General features: G+C 46.8%; 1 protein-coding gene across 3 annotated transcripts; it reads right to left on the reverse strand.

Moving 5' to 3' along the window:
* Positions 1-22: 22 nt before the first annotated feature.
* On the reverse strand, positions 23-23,640 carry NRIP2 (nuclear receptor interacting protein 2). 3 transcript variants are annotated; one of them, XR_015706154.1, is made up of 7 exons: positions 23,045-23,640; positions 17,287-17,463; positions 11,218-11,300; positions 10,628-10,755; positions 7,687-7,739; positions 6,715-6,867; positions 23-5,959 (listed from the first exon to the last, which is right to left on the reverse strand). XR_015706154.1 is itself a non-coding variant. In XM_009466189.2 (6 exons), the coding sequence occupies exons 1-6, from the start codon at positions 23,273-23,275 to the stop codon at positions 6,775-6,777; spliced, it is 765 nt and encodes a 254-aa protein (XP_009464464.1). In that variant the 5' UTR covers positions 23,276-23,640; the 3' UTR covers positions 23-6,774. The 3 variants fall into 3 exon arrangements, 1 of the variants encoding a protein (XP_009464464.1); XR_015706153.1 differs by having other exon boundaries at positions 23-5,981; XM_009466189.2 differs by having other exon boundaries at positions 23-6,867.
* Positions 23,641-25,303: the final 1,663 nt, after the last annotated feature.

The raw sequence follows: 25,303 nt of genomic DNA on the forward strand, positions 1-25,303 counted from the left end.
TCAGTCATGGCTCACACAACCTGGTGTGTGTACTACTGCACAGATGGTGGGCTCTTCCACTGTGTGTGCTTTGACAGAAATGGATGGCGTCCTACCACAACTTGCGCCTGCCATGGCCCCCCTCAACGTTTTTTTGGCTTTGGTGGGGCAAGTGTTCTCCACAGAAATACTCTGTCTCGATCCGCTGCTGGAACCCCAAAGGTTCCTGCCGCAATTGCCTGGAGCATTTTATTTGCCTGAGAGTTGGGCCAGGCTGAGCTAATCTGGTAGCTGGGTCTTACAGGCTATTGCAGTGCTGCTATATTGTAATTCCTTTTTGAGGCCTAACAGGAAAACGGGATTGTCTACGCTCATAACAGAGAACAACTCAATGCTGTCTGTACATGCCAAATATAAACCTTTATTAGCAACACAAGACAAGGGGGATGCACGTGGTTGTATGACCGAAACTGGTTTATGCAAAACAAACTTTGCTGTACAGGTCAAATGATTTCCAAGGAAGGAAGGTCAAATTGATCCACTGTTGGACTGTTAATTGCTGAGAAGAAACAGGAAAGGGTTAATGGGGGAGAGATGACATTTTCCTAAGAACCATCTTTAAAAGAAAATGGGGCAAAAACAATGCGAATGTTGGACAGTGCAACCTGTGCAACCTAGCCCTCTTCTCTTGTTGTTCTGAGGATAACATTGCTGTGTGCTGTGCAAGCCCAGGCACGCTGCATTGTGGAAAGCAGAGGTGAGAAGATACAGATGCTACAAATCATCCATTCCCAAAACTCTTTAGCTCTTAAAACCATTTGAAAGGAAAAATATTAATGTTTGAGGGTTTCCCCTGCCAGTTTTATGTTGCTTACAGGACATAACTTGCAGCTGCATTTTGCTCCTGTGCCCCATGTGCACAAAGGAAAATGAAAACTATCTACAGAAGAATTAATTGGAACTTCTGCACTGTTCCTTGGCCAAAAGATGACTTTCCTTCTTTTTTCATGCCCTGAACTTCAAAGTGACAATACTTCCTGAAGTCAGTGCTTCAGGCTGCTTCACGGGCAACAATTTTCTGTGAAGTATACATCTATTCAGAGAAGGAGCCATGTAGGCTGTCTCTGGACTGATGGAGTTGCATTATACTTCCACTGTAACTCATTGCCTGTTTGTCCTTGCCAGCCAACACAAGGCACAGAGTTGGAATTAGAAGTTGTTCCTTCCCATACAGCAGAAAATGTTGTTTGCTGCATCCTACTCAGTAGCAGATTCACATACCTATTGGTGCCAGGAAGCTTTTTTGACAGGGCAGGATTTGCAAGATTTTGCAAATTTGCAAGGATTTGTATGTCCTAGTGCCAGCACACAGCAAGTGAGGAGTCCAGCAGCATTCTCAGACACGGGGGGCATTTGCAGGTAAATGATTCATGGCTTTGGTTGTGATGCTCAATTTGCTAGCAAGAAAAGAAAGGGAAGAAGGGGTGGTTTTATTTTCCTGAGACATGATAAACCTGCTGGCTGTCCCTGCTCTCGTTTTTATGATCTCTTTGCTGAATGCAGTTATTTCTATAACTCTTCAGGTATACCTTAGCATTTGCCAGTGGAGTCTCTTGAAAGGAGGACTGACTGCAAACATAGGTAGGTGGCTCTGTGGTCTTCAGTTCCATAACTCACCCGCTAGTAGAGAAAGAAGGAGCAGGCCTCTGGGAATATGGATGGCTGGAGCTCCTGTTCCATTCAAAACAAAGTGACCCCAAGCTCCTGGAAATGGTCATGACTATGACTTCAGCAGAGTGCTTGTTCTCAGGATAGGTTTACCTCTTGCACATAGGCCTTGGAAGGGGCCTCAGAAGTCCGTCTCCCCATCCCTGGGGAGGTTCAGCCATACGTATCTCATACCTGCCAGGTAGCACTTGCTTTTCTGTTCCAAAGACTTTTGACAGACACTTCCCTGCAGACTGTTTCACAACTGCTGTGTCAGCTCTACTGGAAAGTAGCCCTAGTAGGAGCTGACCACCAAGGCAGTTCAGAGAGATTATCCCTAAAATAATAACATTCAGTTGTCTGTATTGAAGGGATGGGCCTCATAATGAGAAAGCCAGTGCGGAACACATACAGGATGTGCCTATGTCCTGCTCTGAGGTGGCGGTTTGTACTAAATTTCTACTTTCTCTGTGAAAGCATTAGCATTTTTTTGATCTCCAGTGGAAAAGACCTTTGGATAGCTCCTTCCTTCCCCTTGTGCCCCAAAAGCAATAGAGATGACTGGAATTGGGGGTAGGGAAATGTATCTATATAATAGGCTTTTCCAAAAGAAACTGCAATTGAGACAGTCTTCAGCCTTGCCAATGCACTTAAAAATTACTGGGCTCCCTACCGTAGGAAGACTTAAAAATTACCATGTTTGTAGATGGGGTTAAGTTTGCTTCTTTGAGCTGTAAGTCCTGTTTTATAATCACATTTTTTTAAAGATAAGATTTCTGTCTTTCACAATGGAAGCTGGGATTCCCATGTAATGACACAAAAATGTTGGTCTTTGGAGAAAACACCGGTTTGGGCAAGATTTCAGAATACTTCTGTTAAGGTCAGTAACAACAGGTCATTTAATGCCAAGGAACTTTGGGAGATGGAAACCCACCAGGAGTTCTGTTTGATGATGAGGAAACCAGGTACTGACACTGTAGGATTAGACTGTGATTTGGGGAATGAGTTGGAGTGAGGTGTCAGCCATCGTGTTATGATCTGCAGTTCTCATTTAGTCATATAAATGTGGTTTTTTCTGTAAGCTCTGCCTGCAACAAAGCTTGATGGGGAGGTTCTAGGATAACTTGGCAACAGCTTCCTCAGTGTCTGGGTGGAACAGACCTTTATTGTGTGGGCCTGCGTGTTCAACTGATGGACAGGAGGAAGGTGAAAAGCATGTCTTCTGCTCTGGAGCTGATTTCACAGCTGAAAAGAAGAGCTCTCAGATGCTAATTCAGTGCTTGCTTGGAAACATCCTCCCTGTGACTGGCAAGTGGCACAGTCTACATTTATACATGCAATTGTTACGAACAAAGAGGAAAGGCTGGCAAGATAGTGGCACAGCGTGAGAGAGTATTAGCAACTAGGGTACAGGGAAGTGTTAAAAGGTTTATCTAAGAAGGTAAGAATTCCTTTTGGAAGAAGCAAATTTGTCACTTACCAGTGGAAGAAGGAATTATTTGCTTGGGGGAAGGTAAGGAGCATGCAAAGAATGATTCATTATGCCGAGAAGAGAGGGACAGATAGGGCTGGTGATTTTCACCTACTGTAGCACGTTAATTTGCAGAGAAACGTGAACTACTGGTGATTTGAGAAATGAGGCATGTGAATCACAGAAAGGCTTCAGAAGGACTGGAGGGTGTTCTGAAGGTGAGCAAAAGCAGAATTATCCCAAGAGTGACATGTAAGAACAGCACCTGGTGAATTCCAGCAGTAGCTAGCGTGCAAGTATCTGCAGGGCTGTAAGTGACAGCACTAGTCAAAGTAAAATTATCAGCTCAGAGTTGTGCCAATTTTCTGTAGGATCCCATCCAGGACCCTTTAAATCATTGGAAGGATTCCTGTTGGCTTCAGTCTGAGTTCAGGAAGAGTCCTACTCACCTACACCCTCACCCTAGCCAGGGTCCAGCTCCAAAACAGACACCTGCCAGGCATGGCTCCCACACAAAAGTGGCCAGGACTGAAAGCTGTAGGTGGCCCTCCCCTTCCCTTGGCAGCCCCTTCACAGCCCCACCAGCACTGGGGCTCTGCACTGGCTCTTCCCCCTAACTCTCACCTGCCCCCTCACCCGCACCAAAGCGCAGCTCCAAAATGCACACCCACCACCTAGGGCTCCCACACAGAAGTGGCCAGGACTGAAAGCTGTTCGTGGCCCTCACCTTCCCTTGGCAGCCACTTGTGGGCACCAGCAAAACCTGGCAAAGGCTGTCAGACAATCTTGAAGGCAGCAGAGACCTGCCTGGGTGTCAGCAAAGCCCGGCAAAAGCCCTGGGGTGCTCTGGAGGGAAGCAGGGTCCTTTGTGGACCTCGCAAAGCCTGGCAAAAGCCCCAGGGCACTCTGGAAGGCAGTAGGGCCCCTTGCAGGCTTCCACAGAGACTGGCTAAACCTTTGGGGCGCTCCGGAGGGAAGCAGGGCTCCTTGTGGGCACTGGCAAAAGCCCTCAGATGCTCTGCAATGTTAGGGTTCAGGTAAAAGACAGGGTTAGGGGTATGGGATAGGGTTAGAGTAAGGAGTTAGAGATGGGGTTAGGGATTAGATTCAGCATTAGTTTTAGGATTAGGCTTAGGTTTTGGGGTGAGGTTTAGGGGGTTAGAGTTAGGGGCTTAGATTTAGCAGCTTAGGGTTTAGGTTTAAGGGTTAGGGTTACAGTTAGGGGTTATGGCTTAGGAGTTAGGGATAGGGTTAGGGTTTAGTTTAGGGGTTAGGGTTTAGTATTAGGAGTTAATGTTAGGTTTAGGATTAGGGTTAGGTTTTGGAATTAGGTTTAGGGGGTTAGAATAAGTGGGTTAGAGTTAGGTGGTTAGATTTAGGGAGCTAGGGTTAGGGTTTAGGGGTTGGGGCCGGGGGCTAGGATTAGTTGTTAGGGTTAGGGGCTAGGATTAGCATTAACATTTAGTGTTAGGTTTTGTGGCTAGTTTTTATGTTAGGTGTTACAGTTAGGTTTAGTTTAGAGTTGCAGTTAGGAGTCAGGTTTAAGAGTTGTGTTAAGGGTTAGCGGTGAGGGATATGGTAGGATTTAGGTTAGAGATAGCGTTAGGGTTAGGGAGGTTGGATTAGGGTTAGGGGTTTTGGGTTAGGGGATTAGGTTTAGGGTTAGGCTTAAGGTTTATGGTTAGGGTTAGGGGTTAGAGTTAAGGTTAGGGGATTTGGGTTAGGATTAGGGGATTTGGGTTAGGATTAGGGGTTTTGGGTTAGGGGATTAGGTTTAGGCTTAGGGATTTAGGGTTAGGCTTAAGGTTTATGTTTAGGGTTAGGGTTTAGGGTTAGCATTTAGGGATAGGATTAGTGTTAGAGTTGAGAGTTACGTGTTATTGTTACGTTAAGGGTTTGGTATTAGGGTTATGGTTACAAGGGTAGAGTTTGGGGATTAGAGAGTTAGATTTAGGTGGTTAGGTTTATGGTTAACTTTCACGGTTAGGGGTTAGGGTCAGGGTTAGGGGTTAGGTTTCGTGTTAAGGTTTAGCGTTAGGGTCAGGTTTACTGGTTAGTGTTCAGGTTAGGTTTAGGGATTGGGCTTGGGTTAGGGGTTAGAGTTTGGGATTAGGGTTTTGTGGTTAGAGTTAGGGGGTTAGATTTAGGGTGTTATCTTTAGGGATAGGGGCTAGGGTTTAGGATTAGGGGTTAGGGTTAGCATTTAATGTTTAAGGTTAGGGTTATGAGTTTTTTAGAGGTTAATTTTAGGGTTAGGGTCACTTTTAGGGGCTAGATTTAGGGTCAGGTTTAGGGGGTTTTTTTACATAGGCAAAATGGGGATGTCATGACATTCTAAGGGTTGTGTATAGTTTGGATAGTGAGTAGTCATGAGGCATGGACCAAGCTCTGATCTGGTGCATCTTTCGTAGAGCTAGTAAAGAATAGACTGTGTTCATCATACAGCTATGCTCTGTTAAAAAACTAAAGAAATTTAAAAAAAAAATAATTAAAAATCCCCAACAATTAAGTGACTTAATAATCACCCTGGTCATTCCAGATGAGTTCACAGTTCTCTGACCTGAGCTGACACTGCAAGGAAGTCTAGTTCTTGTTTCATGCAGGAGTAGCAAAGTTGATGGGCTGTGGGATGCCGGGATTTGAGGCTGATGGTGTATCTGTGTCCAGTCACTAGATTTCAAGTTGAAAGAAAGGAGCTGACAGAGCAGAAGACTCTGGGTGCTGTAATTCATCGCAGCATTTAGGCTGAGCGGCAGGATCTCTGATGATGCAGCGGAGGTGATAGGAATGTAGCTCTAGCAGCTGGAGTGCAGAGAGGAGAGGCCTGGTCAGAAGAACAGCGTGTGCAAGTCTGGTTACTACATATAACACTAAGCGATGATAAGCATTGCTATTCATATAATATAGCTTAGTGGCCAAGGATGCAGTGGCAAAGCCCAAGCCCCTGTGAGTATCCATCCACTGTACTCTAGGCATCTACGTTCAGCATTTCTGCAAATGTTTCTTAGAATTAAGAACTCTAAAAGTGTTCTTGCTGCAAGGTTTTTCCAAGCAAATACTTCCGTTCTGCTCTGAGGCAGCAAAAAGTAATAAAATCCAGCTTCCCAGGGTACAGGTGAGGGGACTGGCCACAGAGCCCTTCCCACAAAGAAAGGGGAGTGGAATCCACTCACATCGAGGCAAAGAGAAGGGAAACATTCATGACAATCTTTTGGAGGCTTTTGGAGAAAGTGCTGTCCACAGAACAACTGGAGATTGTTCACAGAGACTCTCTTGTCTCGTGAACAGAGGGTATTGTAAAAATAAGTCAATAACAGGGTAGAGTGACTTTAGGACAGAAGCAGAAATTGGAGTGACTAGGAATGGACAGAAAAACAAGAACAAAACACCCACTCAGCACATGGGGACAAGCAAGAGGGTCCACTGAAAGGAGGGACAGCTCTCAAGATGAGGCACTCCCAGCAACAACAGCTACCAGCACCCATTTGCCTTTTTCTCACTTCTCAGTGAATGCCTGAGCCTAGAACTCAGCAAGGTTAGGGGCATGTGAGCCTCACCCTTATCTCTCTCTCATGGCAGCAAGTCTCCTCAGCCCCAGATGTGGGGAATGGAACAAGTCACGGACCAGGCTCTTCAGAGGCATGTAGAAAAGGCAGCTCTTGACTCAGTGCTTTAAATCTCAGGACTCCTTCCTCCAAGTCGATGCAACACTAAAGAAGGGGAGAGCCGGTTACTTGCTGGACATTTCAGACAGCAAATCTCATGATGCCTATGACTGGGGAAAACCTGTATAATCATCAAACAATGCCATTTTGGGTTTGTAGAGACCTTACAGTTCCCCTCCGTGTTCCCCATGCTGCCTCCTTGCTCCTATTCCCTTCAATGGATTCCTCTCCAAACCCTTCACAGTGCCATTCCCCTCTCTTCTTCCTGTGACTCCCTCTGAGGTGATCACTCAGCCATTCAGTCCAATGCATTTCCTGCTTTATGAGTCTGACATGTGGCTACAAATATTTGATAGGCAGGAGCAACCTTGCTGCAGCCATATTCTGAGCCACCCAGGAGCCAGGCTCACCAGAGCACTCGCTGAGCTGAGCTGACAAAAGGAGAGGACTCTTTCCACCCGTGTCCAGCTGGTGTTGGATACTGAATGCGATCACACAGCTTCGTTTGGCTCAAAGCAAGGTCAGAGCTTGTTCACATCTGCCTTCAAAAGGCAACACAGATATAACTCGTGACACAGTGTGCCTTGCCTTTTCTAATCTCCTCTTCAGTTTCCTCTTCCTGGTTGCAACTTTTATGGTCAGGAATACAAAGAATGGGAGATGTGATAGTATCCTATTGGGTGATTCCTTTAAGAAGGAATCAGTGACTCAGAGCATACTGCAGCTAGCCAGGCAGCTGTGTAACAAGCATTGCAAGAGGCACCCTGGAAGACCTGGCTGTAAGTATTTCTGATGCTTCCAGCAACCAAATCTTGGAGAACTGGTTGAGAGGAGCCCTGCAGTAAGCAAGAAGCTGTTCCTTACCTTGAGAGACAACAGAGTCTGGAGACCAATGCAAAACTCCAACATTTCATCATCTGAGAAAAGAGAAGAGACTGATCAGGCTCAGAGTATATATCCTCCCCCTCTAAAGAAAGTGTGTCTCTCCTGTGAGAGGATGTGGAATACAAGAGCGTCTGGTTCATAAAGTTATATGGTTATGGTCTATTCAGTATAAAGTAAATAACAAATAACAAGGAAAGTGACGAATTAAACACGCAAATGTTAACAAGCAGGTGGTAACAGTGACAGTAACAAAGACCAGCACTCTTCTGCCACTGACTGATGAGCCATTGAAGAAGCTACTTAGGCACAGCCCTGAAGAGGGTCAAAATGAACTTCATAGCCAGTAAGAGGAGGGAACCATTATTATCATGAGTATTATGAGATATTTGGGGGGGGGGGGTGAGATTGTTTGAAACTTACTATGAGATATCAGAAGGGGCTTGTGGGATCATGTAAAACTTACTATGGGCTGTGTAGGAGAAGGTCCAAAGGCAGGAGAAGGCAAGCAGCAGGGTGGATCAGGGAAGAACAAGCATGGAAAAATGGAGAGGAGGGGGGATAAGGGGGCCAGTCACATGCAAGCAGGCTGTTGGTCAGTTCACTTGTCTGACCGAACCCTGCACCTGATGGCCGGAATCTATCCGATCTTCTTATTAAATAATTTTATTAAATAATTTTTTTCTGTGTAACCTCTCTATCCTACATGTGACTGCTGCAAGTCTTAAGTGTCAGCAAGTGTAGCGGACGCCACAGGTTAAAGGGCAAATAGCTCTAGAGGTCAGCGACTGGAGGGACTGGTATGCAAGAGGTGACAGTAACTGAAGGGATCACAGGCCCATAGGCTTGTGTCAGCAGCTGGAGAAAGGGACGTAGCTCACAGGTGCCAGCAACTAGAGGCACCAGTGTTCAAGAGAAGTCTGGGTGCCCGTAACTGGGGAAGGGAGCACAGGCCACAGGGCTCATACATCTGGGTGCCAGCAACTGGAGGGACTGCAGTGTGTGCTGCAGTTAGTGTTCCACTAACTGGAGAAGGACTATGGGTCACAGGGCTTGTAGGTCTAGGTGCCAGCAACTGGAGAGATCAGCATTCAAGAGAGCTCTGGGTACCAGCTCTGACCAGGGTCCTGGGGCCTTAGGTTTATAAGCCAAAAAACTGAAGAGGACAGGGCATATGTGTGAGAGGTCTAAATGCCACTAACTAGAAAGACTTGGGCGTGTTTATATTTCCCCAGGGAATTTAATCATATATGATTGTGGGTTTGTATACATAATTAGCTAGCAAACTCTAGTCTAGTCTAGCCAGTGAGTAGGAGGAAACCTGCACCTGGAAAGACTCAAGGTCTGGCTCAGTGGCTAGGTAAGGGGCCCAGGGTCCAGACATGGATATATGACAGACCTAGAAGCTGTGCTGCTATTTGAAGACTGTGAATATGAGCATGCTTGTGAATGTAGAGACTGAGGATGTATGAGCTTCTGCTGGCGAGCTTCAATCCTGGTCAGCCAGAGAGGAGGACCAGGACTGGGCTATCTGTGCTGGTGTTTATGTGAGTGTTGGTAAAGGCACTGCTCTATGTGTAGTAAGCTATGTGGCTGGCCTTGTCTGTGTTATCTCTGTATGTGCCTCTCTGGAATATGTGTTCAGCCTTGCTACTGTCCGAACCTGACACTAAGAACACGCATTGGATTGGGCGAGAGCGACCTCCTGGGTCTTAGAGTCATCCATCTGGACTTCAGTGGCAGACAAGGAGGAATCCCCAGGTCCTGGAGTCTGCAGGATTCAGCATCCACCAGTAACATCATTAACACTTCCCACATCTCCCGGATGCTTGCTTGCCCTGTAACCAGTGGCTGTATTTTATAATTTATTTATAACCACATAAGCAAGAGCACTGTGTGCACAGGGAGATGTAAGGCACCGATGTAGCCATTGTGCTCCTTCCAGGTAGCCATTTCTACATCCCAGCAAAATGGATAGGTGCTACTGGGCTAAATTCACCTGTGCTGGTACTAATACAGCCTCCCCATGCAGGGCAAGAACAAGTAGAGGGGAAACCAGGGAAGAAGAGTGAGCTGGAGTGTGGAAGAGGAGGAAGCTCTTTCTAGATGACTAGTAAAGTGGGAAAAATGGACATGACAAGAGGGAGCAAGGGAGGCCTTGGAAGATGAACAGTAATCATCAAAGGTGAGGAGACAGATAAAGGCAAGAGGGTAAAGCTGGAAGATTAACAGGGAGAAAGAACGGGGAAAAAAAAAAAAGACGACCAAGTTGTTTTCAGCATATGCACAGCTTGATGTAAATGCAGAACATGCAGCCTTTCTGCTGTTTCTGGGCGTGCTCCAGTGCCTGCTGACTTGACCTTGTCTCCTACGGCTCCTTCCTTCAAAGGGTCCTGCCTCAGGACACCGAGGGAGACTCAGCACTCTGGGGCTACCAGGTTCTTCCAGGGTGCTCCCTGCAGCAGAGGCAGATGAGTTCACAGAGAAACCCTCTGGGGAATGAGCTGTATCCTCTGTTGGTTTCTCTGATGACTTCCATCCAGCCAAAGACACAAGTGCCCATTCAATGGGAGAGCATAGGGCACCAGACGACTAATCAAGCAGTCTGGATAATTTTAAGAAAGGTCCATTTTAGAAGGAAATGAGAATTTTCCACATCCCGTGTGGAAAAAAAAGCACTAAAAAGCACCTAATTTCTCCCCACTTTCAACATCTTCTGTCTTCTCTGTACTCTTCCTATGCCCTTTGCCTTTGGTTGCATTGAGGGTATTCACAGCGCATAATGGTCTTGGCCAGCAGTGGAGGTGACCACATCACCAACCTCCCACCGCATTACGCTTTTCCCAGAGATCCTTTTAAATGCCCTTGGCAGGGCAAAAGGGACACAGGAAAACTGGGGGAGAGGAGGGGCTGGCACTCTCACCTACAACCAGTGCTGAACACAGCACTGTCTCCTGGCCAAATTGCAACTCCATATGTTCTACTCGGCCAACAACGCTGGGGATGGGAAGAGACAGGTCTCCACAGTCCATGGCAGACACTTCTTCCAGCCTGTGGGACACAAGAGGTGTTATTGCCTCAAGTGGAGGAAGAGGAGGAAAAACAGGACTTCTCACTGATGGCAATACTTCTTGGTCTCATTGGGAACAGGCCCACAAGAGGAGAAATCTCTTTCATACAACATGTCTGGAGGCAGATTCCACAAGCAAAACCATAAGGCGCTGTCCATTTGGGTTCCTCACTGCTGAGGCTAATCAAAGCTGGGGCTTTGCCCTGCAGTACACACAGACAGAATGACACAGCTCTGCCTCCTAGTCTAGGGTCTGCACACAACTTTGCCAGTGCTCCTGATGCCTTGCCCTGTAGCCCACCCTCTGCATCTTCTCCTAAACAGCCATGTGCACATGCAAAGCTGCTAGTAATTATCATTGGGGCTGGGAATCAAGAGTGCCTACGCTCTTGTCGTAGGTTTTCTTTTAGCCACCCCTCCTTTTCTACTGTGCAAAGACTTACCCCAGCTGGTTTAAACAGCTCTTGGAGATGAGATTTGGTAGACACCCAGTGTTAACAGTCGCTTTCAATACCTGACCTTGGCACTAGAAAAAACAACAACAGATAATTACTGTGGACTCAAAATTGGCACACCCACTCCTCCAACAGTGTGACAATCCCTTAGACCTTCCTTAGCAACACAGCCAAAGATGTGGTGTTTTAGGCAGTAGTCAGAAGGCAGGAGACTCATCCAAGACAATGGTGGTCTCCCCACTGTTCTGCAAACCTCTGCCAAAGGCTTCTTTTTGAATTTGTCTTCTTTAATTTGTATTTGATTGCCCAGACACTTATCTGGTATTAGCGACTTTAACTTAGCAGGATTCCAGTCAAAAGAGAGTGAATTTGTTCAGAAAACCCACATGGACTTTATTAGCAGAGCAATAATTGATATGACAAAAGCTTCTAAAGGAATATAAGCATGTGCCACGGCCTTTGTAGGTTTCTTCTCTCCATTTCTTCTGGTGTCACAGGGAACAGTATTCCAGGGCTAGACATCTGTTCTCAGTTGAACAGCTTCCAGAGGGAGAAGTCTGTGGGAGAAGCAGGAGCACCCAGGACAAGCATCCCTGAGAAAAGCTTGAATTTAAGGCAGTTCTCACGATAACTGACACATCCAAGTGACTCTTGAATCAAAGAAACAACCTAATCAAGAGGCGTCTGTTTTGTGGGGGGCTTACATTAAGTTCCTAGACAGCTCTTTAAGAAAACATGACATGAACACTACAACTACAATATTCACAGCTGGTGTCATCTAGCAAAGGGAGAGACTGGATGCCCTGCACCCAAGTCACCTCTGCATGATCTTACTGCAGCAATTCCCAGTGCCTTGCCCACTTCATTTCTTCACCCCTTTGCACTTGAAAGGGAACAGGAGATGTGGTTGCCATCTGTTTTCTGTCCCCTCTGCACAGAGGTCCTTAATGGCAGGCCAGAGGTGCTGAAGTAACAGTAGGTCTCATATATGGTAGAGGTCTGAAAAAATAGCGTTGTCAAGGACATCAGTAAGAGTTATATTCAGAAAAAAAAGGAGGAGCAGGACTTAGTAAAGGAACTGGAAAAGATGGAGTAACTGCCATCTACATAATATGGCTTGCACCTACCTATAGTGCCTAACCATACCCATTCTTGATGGCTTAGTTCTTCAAGGCTCTGGCTTGCACCAACACCCAAAAAAACCCCAACCACAAAGTTTCCCTCTTGGGAGGCTCATTTTCCTCCTGCTATCATTTGTATTTTACCTGTGATTCCTTCTCTTCCATCCACTGTGGCACTCAGTGCCATGAGCCACTCGGAAGCAGCAACAGACCTCCCACAGCTCCTCTACCCTTATGCTCATTCCTAAACTAAATCTGTTTATGGTTATTACATGGGTTAATCATCACAGAGAGCTACATTCAGTATTTCCAAGATTTCATTTTCAAAAATGTGCTATTTGTGAGTTATTATAAAGAGAAAGGAGAAAACACCTCCTGTAAGAAATACTGGAATACTGCAAACAGACACAACACCAATAGTAGCTTGAGTACTAATTGCATTCAAGGCAACCTCAGAGAGCTCATGCTGGAAACTTCAAGTCTGATTTGTCTTGGAGCTCTTCCTCCAGTCTAAACTGCATCTGCAGTATATCAGCGTAGAGAATTTCATCATTCTGAACATTTAGATACACCATATTCCTAGAATGACCATTTAGCTGAGAAATTCTCAAGGACCGTGAGACCACTGGAGCTAGAGATCTTAACCTATTTTGTTTTACAGGGTTCACCAAGAATCATGTAAGACTCCTATATGTATATATGATGTATATTTAAATAACATCAGTGCTTTTAGAAGGATGAGCATTCACCATGTGTGGCCTCATCAAGGAACAAGGAGAGCAGTGCTCAAGCAGTATCTACACAGAAAATATGCACAGATGCATATTTTCAACAGCTCCTTATTCGATTATTATACCTTTTTCTTCTTTAATGTAAAAAAGCATGTCTTATTCATAAAGAATTATGTCCACTTAATTAACAGTCCCGTGTGACTGCAAACACTTGTGACTTCTTACAACACCAAAGTGAGGCATATAATGCTAAATACTTTAGGAAAGCCAAAACCAAGACAGATCTCACAAACTTCTGGCTGCCAGCACTGTGCCTTCCCCATTGTATCATGTGCTTCTCACAGTCTCAGCCACACTGGCATCCACATTCAGTCCAAGGCTGCTCTTTGGCACATGGTATGGAAATTACCACACAACTACAAAGTCACAGGTTGGGAGAACACAAAACTTAACCAACCTGATACCAGCTGGAAGATTCACGAAACAGAGTCAGAGCACAGAGAAACCAGCCCCCAGAAGCTCTCTCTGCAGTTCTTTGCGCATTCATACAGGAATATTCCCCCAGCTCCTTCTCAAATGAGCAGTCCCATTTCACTGGAGAGCAGCTTGAACTGCCATCTCATGGTAATACAGATCACACATGACAGAGCTGGTAGGAGATTCACCTGAGCTGCTGCCTATTCCCAGAATGCACACCCATTCTCTTGCCCTTCATTCATGCATGCCTCCTGCCTCTTGGCACAAATCAGCTTTAAGCAAGTGGGGGAGCATGCTAGAGCCTCACAGAAGGGGAAGAGGTGCAAAGCACTCTATTTAGAAGCTCCTGACTTTGGCAATACTTCTGCTTGTTCAAGAAAAAACATTGCCGCCATGGCTCCAGGCTGCCTGGCGTGTCAAGTTTAAATATTCAGGACTAGGAGTAGTGCCTGCCCACAGAGGTCCCCAAGGCCAGCCAGAGAGATCCTGCCTTACCTCATGACAACAGCTGTTTGTGGCAAAAGCTGGTATTACAAAGTCCAGGCTTCTAGAGAGAAAACAGCCTGGAAAGTGACTGGACCCAGAGGACAGTTCCTTATTCCTGCCCATGGCACGGGGGTTGGAACTAGATGATCTTTAAGATCCGTTCCAACCCAAACCATTCTATGATTCTATGACAAAATGCCTCCCCTTCTGCTTTTAAAGCTCTGTGATGTCTGTGCTGTCTGGTCCTCACTGACACATCAGCCCTGCCTGGAAGGATTGTGGCCAGACTATGCAAGGCCACAAGGCGAGAGGCAAGATAAAGCACAAAGTGCAGATAAGCATCTCCTTCCTCATCCTCTGTACTGTGCTTCATAGAAGAGGCTTCCCTGTGCCTCCTCACTACCTGAGCGGGTATATTAGCCATGAGTGTCAAGGTCAGGTATGCTACCACATCTGCCCAGGCTGCAACCTGCCAACTGTCCAGCTGAATCAGCTCTTCCTCATTAACAGACATGGATTCTACTGGGAAAGAGTTAACCATCCCTGTGGCTCACAGAGGCCAACTGTATCACTAGGCAGATTCTTCAGTTTTGTTTCAGAGCAGGCCGAAAGTTGCAAGTTAGAAACTTGCTAGGATATAACAGGACAATGATTATTCTGTAGAAAACGACATTTCCCCATTCAGTGGTAAACAGCCCTGCACAGTTACCAGCCTCGCAACAGCTATCCATCTTCCAATTATACTACTAACTATTTGTCCAGAGAACTCACCAGGAGCCTGAGGAGAGTCCTTGGTCCAGCATACTACAAATACAATGCAGATTAGGTAAGGAGTACACAGGCAGCTGATGAGCACTGCAAGCCTTCTTGGACTAATAGGACTTTTCATCACATTACCCACTCTCATCTCTGCCTCAGAATTTTCAGTCTGTTACTACCAGTCACCATTAGTCTTTATCTAAAAAGGTCAATTATGGGGACTTCCAAGAAAGAGAAAGAGAGGAGGGGAATCAGGAAGGATCACCATTTATAAAGAAAGAGCTTTGTTTTCTGAAATAATGTCGGTTCCAAAGTCAAGAAACTGCTTTAACCAACCAAGGTTGATTAATCCCAGGTTGCTTTGGCACGGAGGAAAAGCAGCCTTGGACAGCAGTGGAATCTTTCAGCATCTATTTCCAAGTCAACGAGAGACAAGCCCCACCACAAAAAATAACAGCTCGATTTTACAATGCAAGTGCCAGTCATGGCAAAGTTTGCAAAGTGCTTTGCAAAAACTGCCACCAAAGGGGGCAATTCTGCTGAAGTACCATGTGAGCAACCCACTTAAGTAAACAGGAGGGTGAGTGACTCTGTGGTACAACTATTATAGACTGGGTCTGTGTGAGATCTCTGAAACTTGAAAAGGGCTTAGGCACAGGGCAACTATAACCTGCTAGAGTGAAAACACTTATTGCCTGAATTTCCCTGTGTCACTGAAGTCTACATATTTTCAGCTTTATTTCCTAGTCAAGTTCAGTTACTAGTGAGGTGATGCATTTGTTACCACTTGGAAATTTTCAGCATACTTGCCTGAGTGTAAATGGAACCTTTATGCTGGTAGATGATCTTTTCTCGGGAGCTGGTGTCAGAGAGAAGATACTTCACTGGGTTCATGTTCCATTTCTAATAAAAACTACACCATAGTTCTCCAAAAGGTACCAGCTCACCTCTCTGGTTAAAATGAACTGGCACCCTGAGTGCTCTTTCCTGCCATAGATCTGTTACTTACAGGCAAGGCTTTTTGAAGTTTACAAATGTGAACATGAAAAGCAGCAAGACTAAAAAGAAGAAGAGGAGAGCTTCCCTTCCTTCGGTGTAAGAAGATAAAGTGTGACAAACAGTGACTGGCTTTTAAGAAGGGCAGAAAAAGAGAGAAATACCTGCGCAGAAGGTACTGAGTTCAGGGAGAGTTAAGTGCAGCATTAGACCTATTTCCTTGACTGTGATGTTCATTAACCTTCCTCCATGAATGAAAATGTAATGTGTGACAGCTGGGGTACAGTCCATTAGAAACACAAAAGGGGAACTAGGAGTGGACTGTGACGCTGAGTTAGCTACTGCCCCTGGGATATGGTACCTATGCATGCCTGTCCTTGTTCGATGTACATGCCTGGCAAAAACCCACCCTTTATCATTGAGTTTCCTCTTACAGAACAATACAGAGTAGTGATTAAAGAAAAAGAAACACCTTCATTTGCTCAAAAAAAGACTCCAGCTATTTGGAGAAATTACAGTGAGAGCCATTCATCCTATTAGCCTGTTTTCCCAAGTGTGGTTATGTTAACCTAGCTGCATCAGAGTCTAAAACTCAGGGTAAGCAGTGCCTAACTGCAACAGTAAAGGCTGGAAAACAAACCAGACAGTGGCTTTGCGTGGTCCTGAGACACCTGATCTGAACATTTCAGAAACTTGCCACGAGGCTGTCTTCATATGATAATTAATTGTGCCAACTGAATTTTCAAAGGTGTATGTGTTTTTCCTGGAAGTGTAGACTTCACACTCTAACATGTGAGATGTCTTTAGGGCAGGTAACTGAAATAAACACAGCTTTAAAATGGGTTTTGTATACCAGGTCTATATCTTGGTGAGTCTCATATCTGCGTATTACTGAACAGCTCTTACCATGCAGCCCTCTTTCATAGGGCACAGCTTTTGGATGTGCTCTCTTACCTACAGGGGCCAGGGAGGAATGTGTTCTGCTGTATAGGAGGATATAAGAAGAAAAGGGAGCTAAAAATACTGCTTCCCTCAAGAAATGCAACAACACTAATTCAAAGCACAATTAGCCACTTTCTTAGGAGGTCCTTTGACACCTGAGAGAATCCGACCAGACTGGATCTAGTAAATGTAAATCAACTAGGGGCACCTGTCTTAAAGTGATAAGGAGACATTCCTTGCTTCTGTATGCAGTTAGGAAATACCTCATATCATAGGAAAGCTGGCCTTCAAAGGGAGGAGATGCGATAAAGGTAATTTATCTTCAAATATGGACAACTAGAATGTATGTGGCAGAAAGGCTTTCCTCTGTCTGTTGGAAGAACTGAATCCAAACTCTAGGAGAGGCCATGCAGGAAATCTGCTTTCTCCAGCTGCAGCTGGCTTTGCAATTAATAACTTAGCATGGCCCTTGGGAGTGGGGCAGCTGGAACTCATTGAGCATTTGCCATCACTGTGAAATCAGCAGCACTGTGTTGTTGCCTTACCTGGCACTGTATTAGCAGGGATGAAGTCTCTTTTCTCCTGTCCTCTCCCTTTTCCATCTTTTCATCCTGGTCTTTTGCCAGCGGAGATTGAACCCATGCAGACTGAACCCTGGTCTCACGCCGCAGCTTGTTCAGATTGCCTTCCAAGAGACGTCGCTGGACCACGCTATGTGGCTGCTGTCTCCATCACAAAGAAAGAGAAATCCCAGCTAAGTATGGAGCTAAGGACAAGGACGTGTTCTAGCCCAGGGAAGCAGATTGCAAATGCTTGACCTTGATCATCCTGATGAAATACAGGCTTATCCCAAAAAACTTTCTTTAAATACCTAGATCTTTTCTGTACCCACAAGGTGATGTTAAAGTGTTGGGCTGTCTGTGGCAGGCAGGTCTCCAGGATGCAATTGTTGGAGGGGAAGAACATGCCTGATGCATGCTCTTCCCACACATATCTGTTCTTTCAGCTAAATATGCTCTTGGCAGTATCATACCTGTTCCGGTACTGCAATACACTACCTGGTGGCTGTGTGCTGACATCCAACCAGGCACACTCACACCTTCTAATGTGGGAGGGGAAGGGGCGTGCAGCACGTGACGTACATGTGGGTAAGCAGGCAGGACTCCAGAAATTTTAGGTGTACAAGCAATTATTTGTAATGAAGTGGGGAGCTTCCCCTGCATAGGAAACTAAAACTAGCATCTAATGTTCTTTGGAGTCTGTCTCTGCACCCCTCCAGCAGAAGTGATACTATTTTGACTCCCTTCCTAGCTGGGGGAGCATCTATGAAGCCCTATGTTGTTCACAGCTAGAAGGCATGCCATCAGCTTCAGTTTTGGGCCCCTCACTACAAGAAGGACATCGAGGTGCTGGAGTGTGTCCAGAGAAGGGCAACGAAATTGGTGAAGGGTCTAGAGCACAAGTCTTATGAGGAGAGGCTGAGGCAGCTGGGGTTGTTTAGCCTGGAGAAGAGGAGGCTGAGGGGAGACCTTATTGCTCTCTACAACTACCTGAAAGAAGGCTGTAGCGAGGTGGGGGTCAGTCTCTTCTCCCTAGTAACAAGTGATAGGATGAGAGGAAACGGCCTCAAGCTGCACCAGGGGAAGTTTAGGTTGGATATTAGGAAAAACTTCTTCACTGAAAGGGTAGTCAGGCAGTGGAACAGGCTGCCCAGGGAAGTGGTTGAGTCCCCATCCCTGGAGGTATTTAAAAGATGGGTAGATGTGGTGCTTAGGGACATGGTTTAGTGGTGGACTTGGCAGCAACAGGTTAATAGTTGGACTCGATGCTCTTAAAGGTCTTTTCCAACCTTAACGATTCTATGATTCTATGATCAGCCAGATTAACAGCTGAAGGAACTTTATTCCTATCTATCTCATGTGTCCTGTTCATATCTTGTGTCTCGTATTCCTACCTCATTCCTATCTCCTTTCTTCTGGGTGGAAGAAGGGGAGGTGCACCAAAAGGCAAGAAAAATTGTGAAAACCTTCTTGTCCTAACATTGCATACACACACAGGAAAGTGTTGCTTTGGAAAGAAAGCTCTGTTTGTCATCAGCTTGATGCTGTAGTTTTTGCCCAGTGTTGCTCCAGTGCCTGCAGTCCCTGCACAGCTACTGAATCAACAATGGGCAGCATCAATGAAGTGGGCCTGTTGGAGGTAGCTTTGTCCTTTCTCCAGGTACTTGGCCCCATGGCCCTTCTCCAGGAGAGCAGCTGCTCAGAGTTGACAATCGCATTCTCAGTAACAACTGCCTATGTGAAGAAAGGCAATGAATCTGAAGGGGCTAATGTGCTACAGCATAAACCGTTGCTTTTATCTTTCAAAAAAAAAAAAAATTTAAAAAATCAACTTTCAGATGATGCAGCAGTTTGATGTAGGATCTTACCAGTGTGCAGGCCGAACATCTGAATTAGACCAGACCTGCCAATGAGTTGGGCTGTATTAACCCTACAGGGTGTGTGTGCTTCAGACTAACTTTATGCTTGGTCAGAGGGCTGAGGCCAGGGACGTGTGTAAACTGCAACTCAAAGCACACTGACTTGTCAGTTTTGCCCAATGGCTGGAGTGGGAGAGCTGTTACTGGCTCTTTGGTTACACTCAGCATTGCTCTTTGCAAGGTGTCCCTTATGCCTTTGTTTCCCCGTCACTCAAGGGGCGAAAGTCAGATCGTTCACATGCTGCATGAGAGACACTGCAGTAGTTGAAAAAGTGAGGTAAAAATATCCCTCTGTTCCTGGTCTTTTCCCAGCCTACTGTGCAAGCCCACAGCACAGCTGGCTGTTGTACTTCACTCCCTAAATACTCAGAGCACAGTGCCAGTTTGGCTGCCAGCTAAGGTCTGGGCCATGGGAAAAGGGCAGGGAACCAACAGCAGGTCTCCAAATTCCCATCCTCCCTCCTGTCTCCCCTCGCAATCTGGCGTGCAAAGGACATTTCCCTCTCCCTGCAACCTTTCCCACAGAAAGAGCAGGCCCTTTGCAGCTGCCACCTCTGTCTCCTTCTTGTCACTCAGGCTGGGAAGAGGCCAAGCACGGATGGGGAGTTGTTGAGCTTTTGGGACTGTGGAGGCATCTGATTCAAGAATAGACTCCTGGGGCCCTCCCTGTCTTCTGTCTCACCAGCAAGACAGAGAAGTGGAGACTGTTGTCTGTCTTGGGCTGGTAAGAAACAATGAGATGAAGGGGATGGTGAGAGAGGACCTGAAGGGAGTTGTGGCCAGCAGCTGGAAGGGAGGCCCTTTCAGGACTCTTAGAAGAGTGAGAGCAGGTTCCCAGTGCAACTTATCAGGTTCAGGCTCTCCAATGTGAAATCTTAAGGCCTTGCTATGATTAGTGAAGTGGTATGAGCTGGGAATCTTGATTTTTGTGAGGGGAGAAGCCAGATCTTCAGACCTTCTTGGTACTTTCAGAATATTTTAGCTCATGCAGATACTTTTTTTTTTTTTGTAATTTAAAAAAAAAAAAAAGTGTCATGCTTATAGTTGTTATAAAGCTGGAAATGTGAGGTCTCCACTGAAATGTATAATTGCTCATTGTTGGAGATGTGATGGGCGCATCAAATCCTATACACTGCTGGATGCATTGCGTAAGCTGAATGCACACGCAGAATACACAGAAAAGAGTGGCAAAAAGTAACAGCCTGACTTTGACTCTATAAGAAAACATGTAGTTTTTTTAAATTACATGGGGCCTTGCTCCAATTTTTAGGACATGTGGGGCTGCCACAGCTGGAGTCTCTGGCACTGTCAGTGGAGTTATGTTTTGGGGAATTAATTAAACTCTTCTCCCAGTGTAAGTGCTATAGGACTCGAGTGTTTTGCACTCTCTCCAAGATCAACCTCTCTAGCACTTCCTGCTGCTGCTTTGTTTGCAGTGCTGCATTCCTGTCCTCCAGGAGGGAGCCAGACCAATTTAGGAAACATAGATGGAGTTTGGCATGGGGGCTGGAAGAGCGCCTGAAAGCATATTTTGGACTCTAATTTGCAGCCCCCAAAACATCACAGTGATATCACAGTGGCCCATCAAGTTGCAGGGACTGCTGATTTGCTCTTGGAAATCTAAGGCCTGGTTCTTCTCTTGCTCCAAGGTAAACCAGAAACAGAGGTACCGCAGCTACCGCACTGACCCCAGGTATGGCACTATGTGTGTGAACTTTGCACAGGTGCCACACTTTATTTTGTGCCTTCTAACACCAGTGCAAAATTTCCATGGCAGAAAAGATGTTATACTTTATTCAGTGCTCCCTAGCTTCATGGTAAAAATGTTTCAGCCATTCTGTTATGGACCAAACATGAACTATGCAGTGGTTTTGAGTGACGGAACGCCGTCTGCATGCGAGGAAGTCTCCTGCTTAGAATGGTTAACTCGACCAGGAGAGCTGCTCATGGCAAGCTATTCAGACAAGGCCTGTCTTGCTAGATGGCAAGCATTTGGGGCTTCAGAGTGCCAGCCTCTGGAGGCCAAGACTGCCACCCGTACTGTGCAGAACTCTGGCTGGCACCGTGGTTGTCATTTTGGGGGCATGGTGTGACAGGAGTCAACTCCAAAGCAAAGCAGGTAGACATGTTTCTCTCTGCCTTCATGGCTGGGCTCAGCAAACACACACTGAAAGACTCAAAAGTGTCTCCTCCCCGTTCCCTGCCAAAAGCTGTACAAGGAAGAGCCCAGGGGTATGTTTGGCTATCCCCTCCTGAGGAGATGTTTCGGCTGCAACACTGCAGAGCCTGAAGGGCCGGTGCTAGCCTGCCTGCGCTGCCAGCCTGAACGGGGCCCTCCAGGCTCTGGTGTGGCCAGACCTCCTTCCCTGCAGGGAGGAGAGGCCCTGTCCCTTGCTAACACAACACTTATGTGACTCCCCTCTTGTACTTCAGAGAGTGACTGTGTTCAGGGCCAGAAGGACGCTCAAGACTAGTCTGTGCTGAAAGCTGTGTACGCGGCTGTGAAGGGCTGGCAGAGCACGAGGTGACAGCTCAGGGTGACTCTGAGGAGCCACCCTTGACCCTGCTGAGCCAGGGGCTCTCAGCAGCAGCCGAGGCGGCTGCGGGGAGGGTGGCGGGAGCAGGAGGGTGCGCTGGCATGGGAACGTGGCACTGACCCCTCGTCTGTGCACAGCAGAGCTGCTGCACCCGAAGGTTTCAGCGAGGGGGATAGCTTCCATTCAGGCCCAGTGCCTGGGACCCTGCCTGGGACCCTGCCTGTCCTGCACACATGTGCCCCTGTGCGCAGCAGTGCCTCGCTGCCGGCAGCCACGGGGCCTGCCATGGGAGCCGGGAAATGGCCGGAGGAGATATAGAAGCATGAGCATCCATGCAGTTGCTGCGATGGTCTGAGGATACAGAGGGAAACACGGGCTGTAGGGAGGGGCAAGATCTTTTATGATATCCACTGGCACAGCTGGAATAAGTGGTTGTGTCCACATCACTGGCCAGACCCAGGCCCTCTTTTGGGAAAATGGTTTAGACCTCCACATCCTTGAGCAGTTAAACTCCACAACAGAGAGAAGTTAGACAGCAAAACTGCCACAGCAAGGAGGAGATGCATGCAGTTATCCCAGCAAGAGATCCCGTGGAAAACTGCTGCCTGCCTTGGGGAGGTCCCTCCAGACCACGAACTGCCCAGGCTCCTGGAACAGATCCCCTCCCTGATGCCTCCTGCTCCACTTCTCCACAAGGAGATGCCCACAGGCCTCACTCCTGTGCCTCCTCCCCAAAGGTGTTATCCACGGGTGCTGGCCACTGCAGCTGCCTGGCTAGCAATCTTGCCATGTGCTTGCCCCTCCAGAAATCCAAAGAGTGGGGGGAAGAAGAATAATGCAAAAAGGTGACAAGGTCAAACATAAGCCTCTTGGAGTTTCATAAACTGTGCTCCCCTCCGTGCTGAGTCCAGGAAGGAGTCTGCTTTTGAGCTGGATCATGCAGGGATACATGAGAGCTTTCAGAGATGTCCCACATGTAAACATACATGTCAGATGAACGTATTTATGTACCAGGTGAGTGGGAAGTTGGATCCCAGGGACTCCCTCCAGTCCATGTCTGCCTGTCTCCGTGAGGAGTTTGGTCCATATGGGGATGCATGGGAAGATGGATGCAAAAAATGGGCAATTCATTCTTTCCCCTCACCCTGACCTGCTCCTAGATGATGCTGAAGGGAAGTTTCATCTTTGCTGAACCCATGACCCTTTCACAAAGCCTGGCAGGAGTTCCCAACTGGGATGAAGGCTATTAGGAGGACCCCTTCCCAAATGGGGTCCCACTGGACTCACCAGATCCTTGGAGGTGCCAAGTCTTGTCAAGCCATCCAGGGGCAGCAGGTCAGCAGAGTCCTTGTGCACAAACTGGGTGGCCTGTTTAAGGCGCCTCTTCTGTTGCAGAATAGCTTTGTTCCTCAGCTCCACCTCACATTCCTGTCGTTCCAAGTCAGGAGTACCCTCACTCCGCTTCTCCTCCTGGTCTTCTTGCCTCAGTGGCAGGGGGCAGCTCTTCCTTGTGCTCATGGTGAAGATTCAGACAGAACAGGTCCTTCTTGGTATGCTGGGGTGTTCCCTGCACTCGTCTCCTGGTGTTTGCCCTCTTGAGGCTGACTCAGTCTCTGAGCTCCTTTCCCTTCCCCACAGCTCTCCTTCTTTCCCTTTCTCTGCCTTTCTTCCTGCTCCCTTAGTTATATCTCACCCATCTCTGAAGTGTCTCTGTGCCTTTTTCTCCCTCTGTCCTCTCCACTCCCCGGGTGTCCCTCTGCTCCCCACCTCTTCCTCTCCCTCTCTTCTGCCCTGACTGCAGCTCTGCCTCCTCCAGTCGGTGGGTCCCTGTCGTAACAGAAAAAGCCCCACGTCAGAAACCAATTTCCATAAATTACAGCAGAGCCGGCAAGATGCTCTGGCTGGAAAAATCCAGCAGCAGAAGGATGGCCCCGCTGTTGGGGGCTGGACTTACCTCCCTCAGGCTGTGCGTGCGCACGCGCGCGTGTATGAGTGTGTGTGTACACTGCCTGTTCCCCCTGATATGCTGAAGAGACAGTAAATCTCTCGGTGGCAGGCTGTGCAGTTCAGTGTCTCTGCTGGAGGGGCTTTGATGCATCTCGGCGAATCTGAAAATACTGGCAACAACATGGCTCAGTCTACGAGATGATGCAGTGCCTTGGTAAATGGGAGAGAGTATCCGCCTCAAGGCTCCTGGCAGGCATGCCCAGTCTCATTTCTGCAGAGAGTGTCACGCATTTGGAATAGGTTGCACTGAAGGATTTTGCTGTGTAGCTTGAATGAAATGCTGAAGGCCTGGTTTCTGCTTCTAGCCAGGGCAAATGTATTGGGCCTGACTCTGCCCTCATTTTCACCCCTCTCCATCTAGAGCCGAAGTTGCAGAAGCCTAAAATACCAACGTACATGTCGATACCAGTGGACTTGACTCCCTGTTTACACTAAGAGTATGCTGACATTGCTGCAGTGTGGGATGTCTGGACCAGGGCAGACATCCCTCCTCTCAGGGGAGAGAGGACATGGCAGAGCTCACTTTTTCAGCTTTCTGCCTCCACATTGTCCTGCTTGAAACTGTAAGTTTCAACTTGAACTGAAGCTGCTTTATTTTGATCCCTTTTCACTGGTGAATGCACTGCCCCAGTAAGCACCAGAAACTGAGTTTTACTCAGCTATGAAGCTGAGGACAGCATTACGTTTCCGTGAGTGTCAGCTGGGGGTGAAACAGCTTTCATGTACAACATAGAAGGAATAGTAGCAACAGACTATGAAAGTTACAGCAAAGGGAAGCTTTCTGTTGCTACCTTTCTTTTTTTCCAGCTTAGTAGCATGTAACATTCCAACATTACTGATACCAATTATTTCTATGTTCTAGATCGTATGTAAAAATATAACACTGAGTTTGCAACGTTAGGAAGTAAACCCGATGGCCCATGTACAAAGATGAGTCCGGTCAGCCACTGTGAGACCTCAGTGTGGTCGCAGAGACTACAAAAAAGTTTACTTCAGTGCAAAGCAAACCATGTTGTTTACCTTCTACTCCCTGCTAATCATCATCACATTTCTCTTGGGATCTTTGGTCCTCAAATGTCAGAAGGGAGGCTGGTCATTTTTAGTCATTCTAAAATTTGAAGAGGTTAACCTTTTTGTTCCCAGTGTGCTAACTGCTTTACACAAGGTTTCCACAGCACTAACTTGCAGAACCAGATTTGGCAGGAATGAGAGTAGAAATATATTCTAACAACTGCTTTACACTACAAGGCCAAACTCCAACATCATAATGCAGGCAGAGTCCCATAAAGACCTCAGCAGAGCTGTTTTCAACTGTCCTTGTCTCTCTGCAAGCCGAATTGAGAAGAGAGTTTAAATAATAGATATTCCCAGGGAAGCTGTGTTCAACAGCTTGTTTTCCCCGGGAAAACAAGGTCTTGTTTTCTTGCCTCTAGGGTGTCACGATTCCTGATTTACACACACTTTTGACCTCTTGTGGCCTCACTGAGCATCCTCTGAGTTTTGTTATCAAGTCTTTTAACCATCCCCATAAACCAGTAC

Source organism: Nipponia nippon, unplaced genomic scaffold, assembly GCF_047370975.1.
Source record: "Nipponia nippon isolate SJK-2023a ecotype South Korea unplaced genomic scaffold, ASM4737097v1 scaffold_3, whole genome shotgun sequence".
Lineage (NCBI taxonomy): Eukaryota > Metazoa > Chordata > Aves > Pelecaniformes > Threskiornithidae > Nipponia > Nipponia nippon.

Excerpts from the sequence above, each read along its gene's own strand:
- NRIP2 (XM_009466189.2), bottom strand. The coding sequence starts at position 23,275 with ATGAGCACAAGGAAGAGCTGCCCCCTGCCACTGAGGCAAGAAGACCAG. Across the intron at positions 17,464-23,044 it reads TTGGCACCTCCAAGGATCTG|CAGCCACATAGCGTGGTCCA; the intron begins GTGAGTCCAGTG and ends TGATGGAGACAG. Across the intron at positions 7,740-10,627 it reads GTGTTCAGCACTGGTTGTAG|ATGATGAAATGTTGGAGTTT; the intron begins GTGAGAGTGCCA and ends CTCTTTTCTCAG.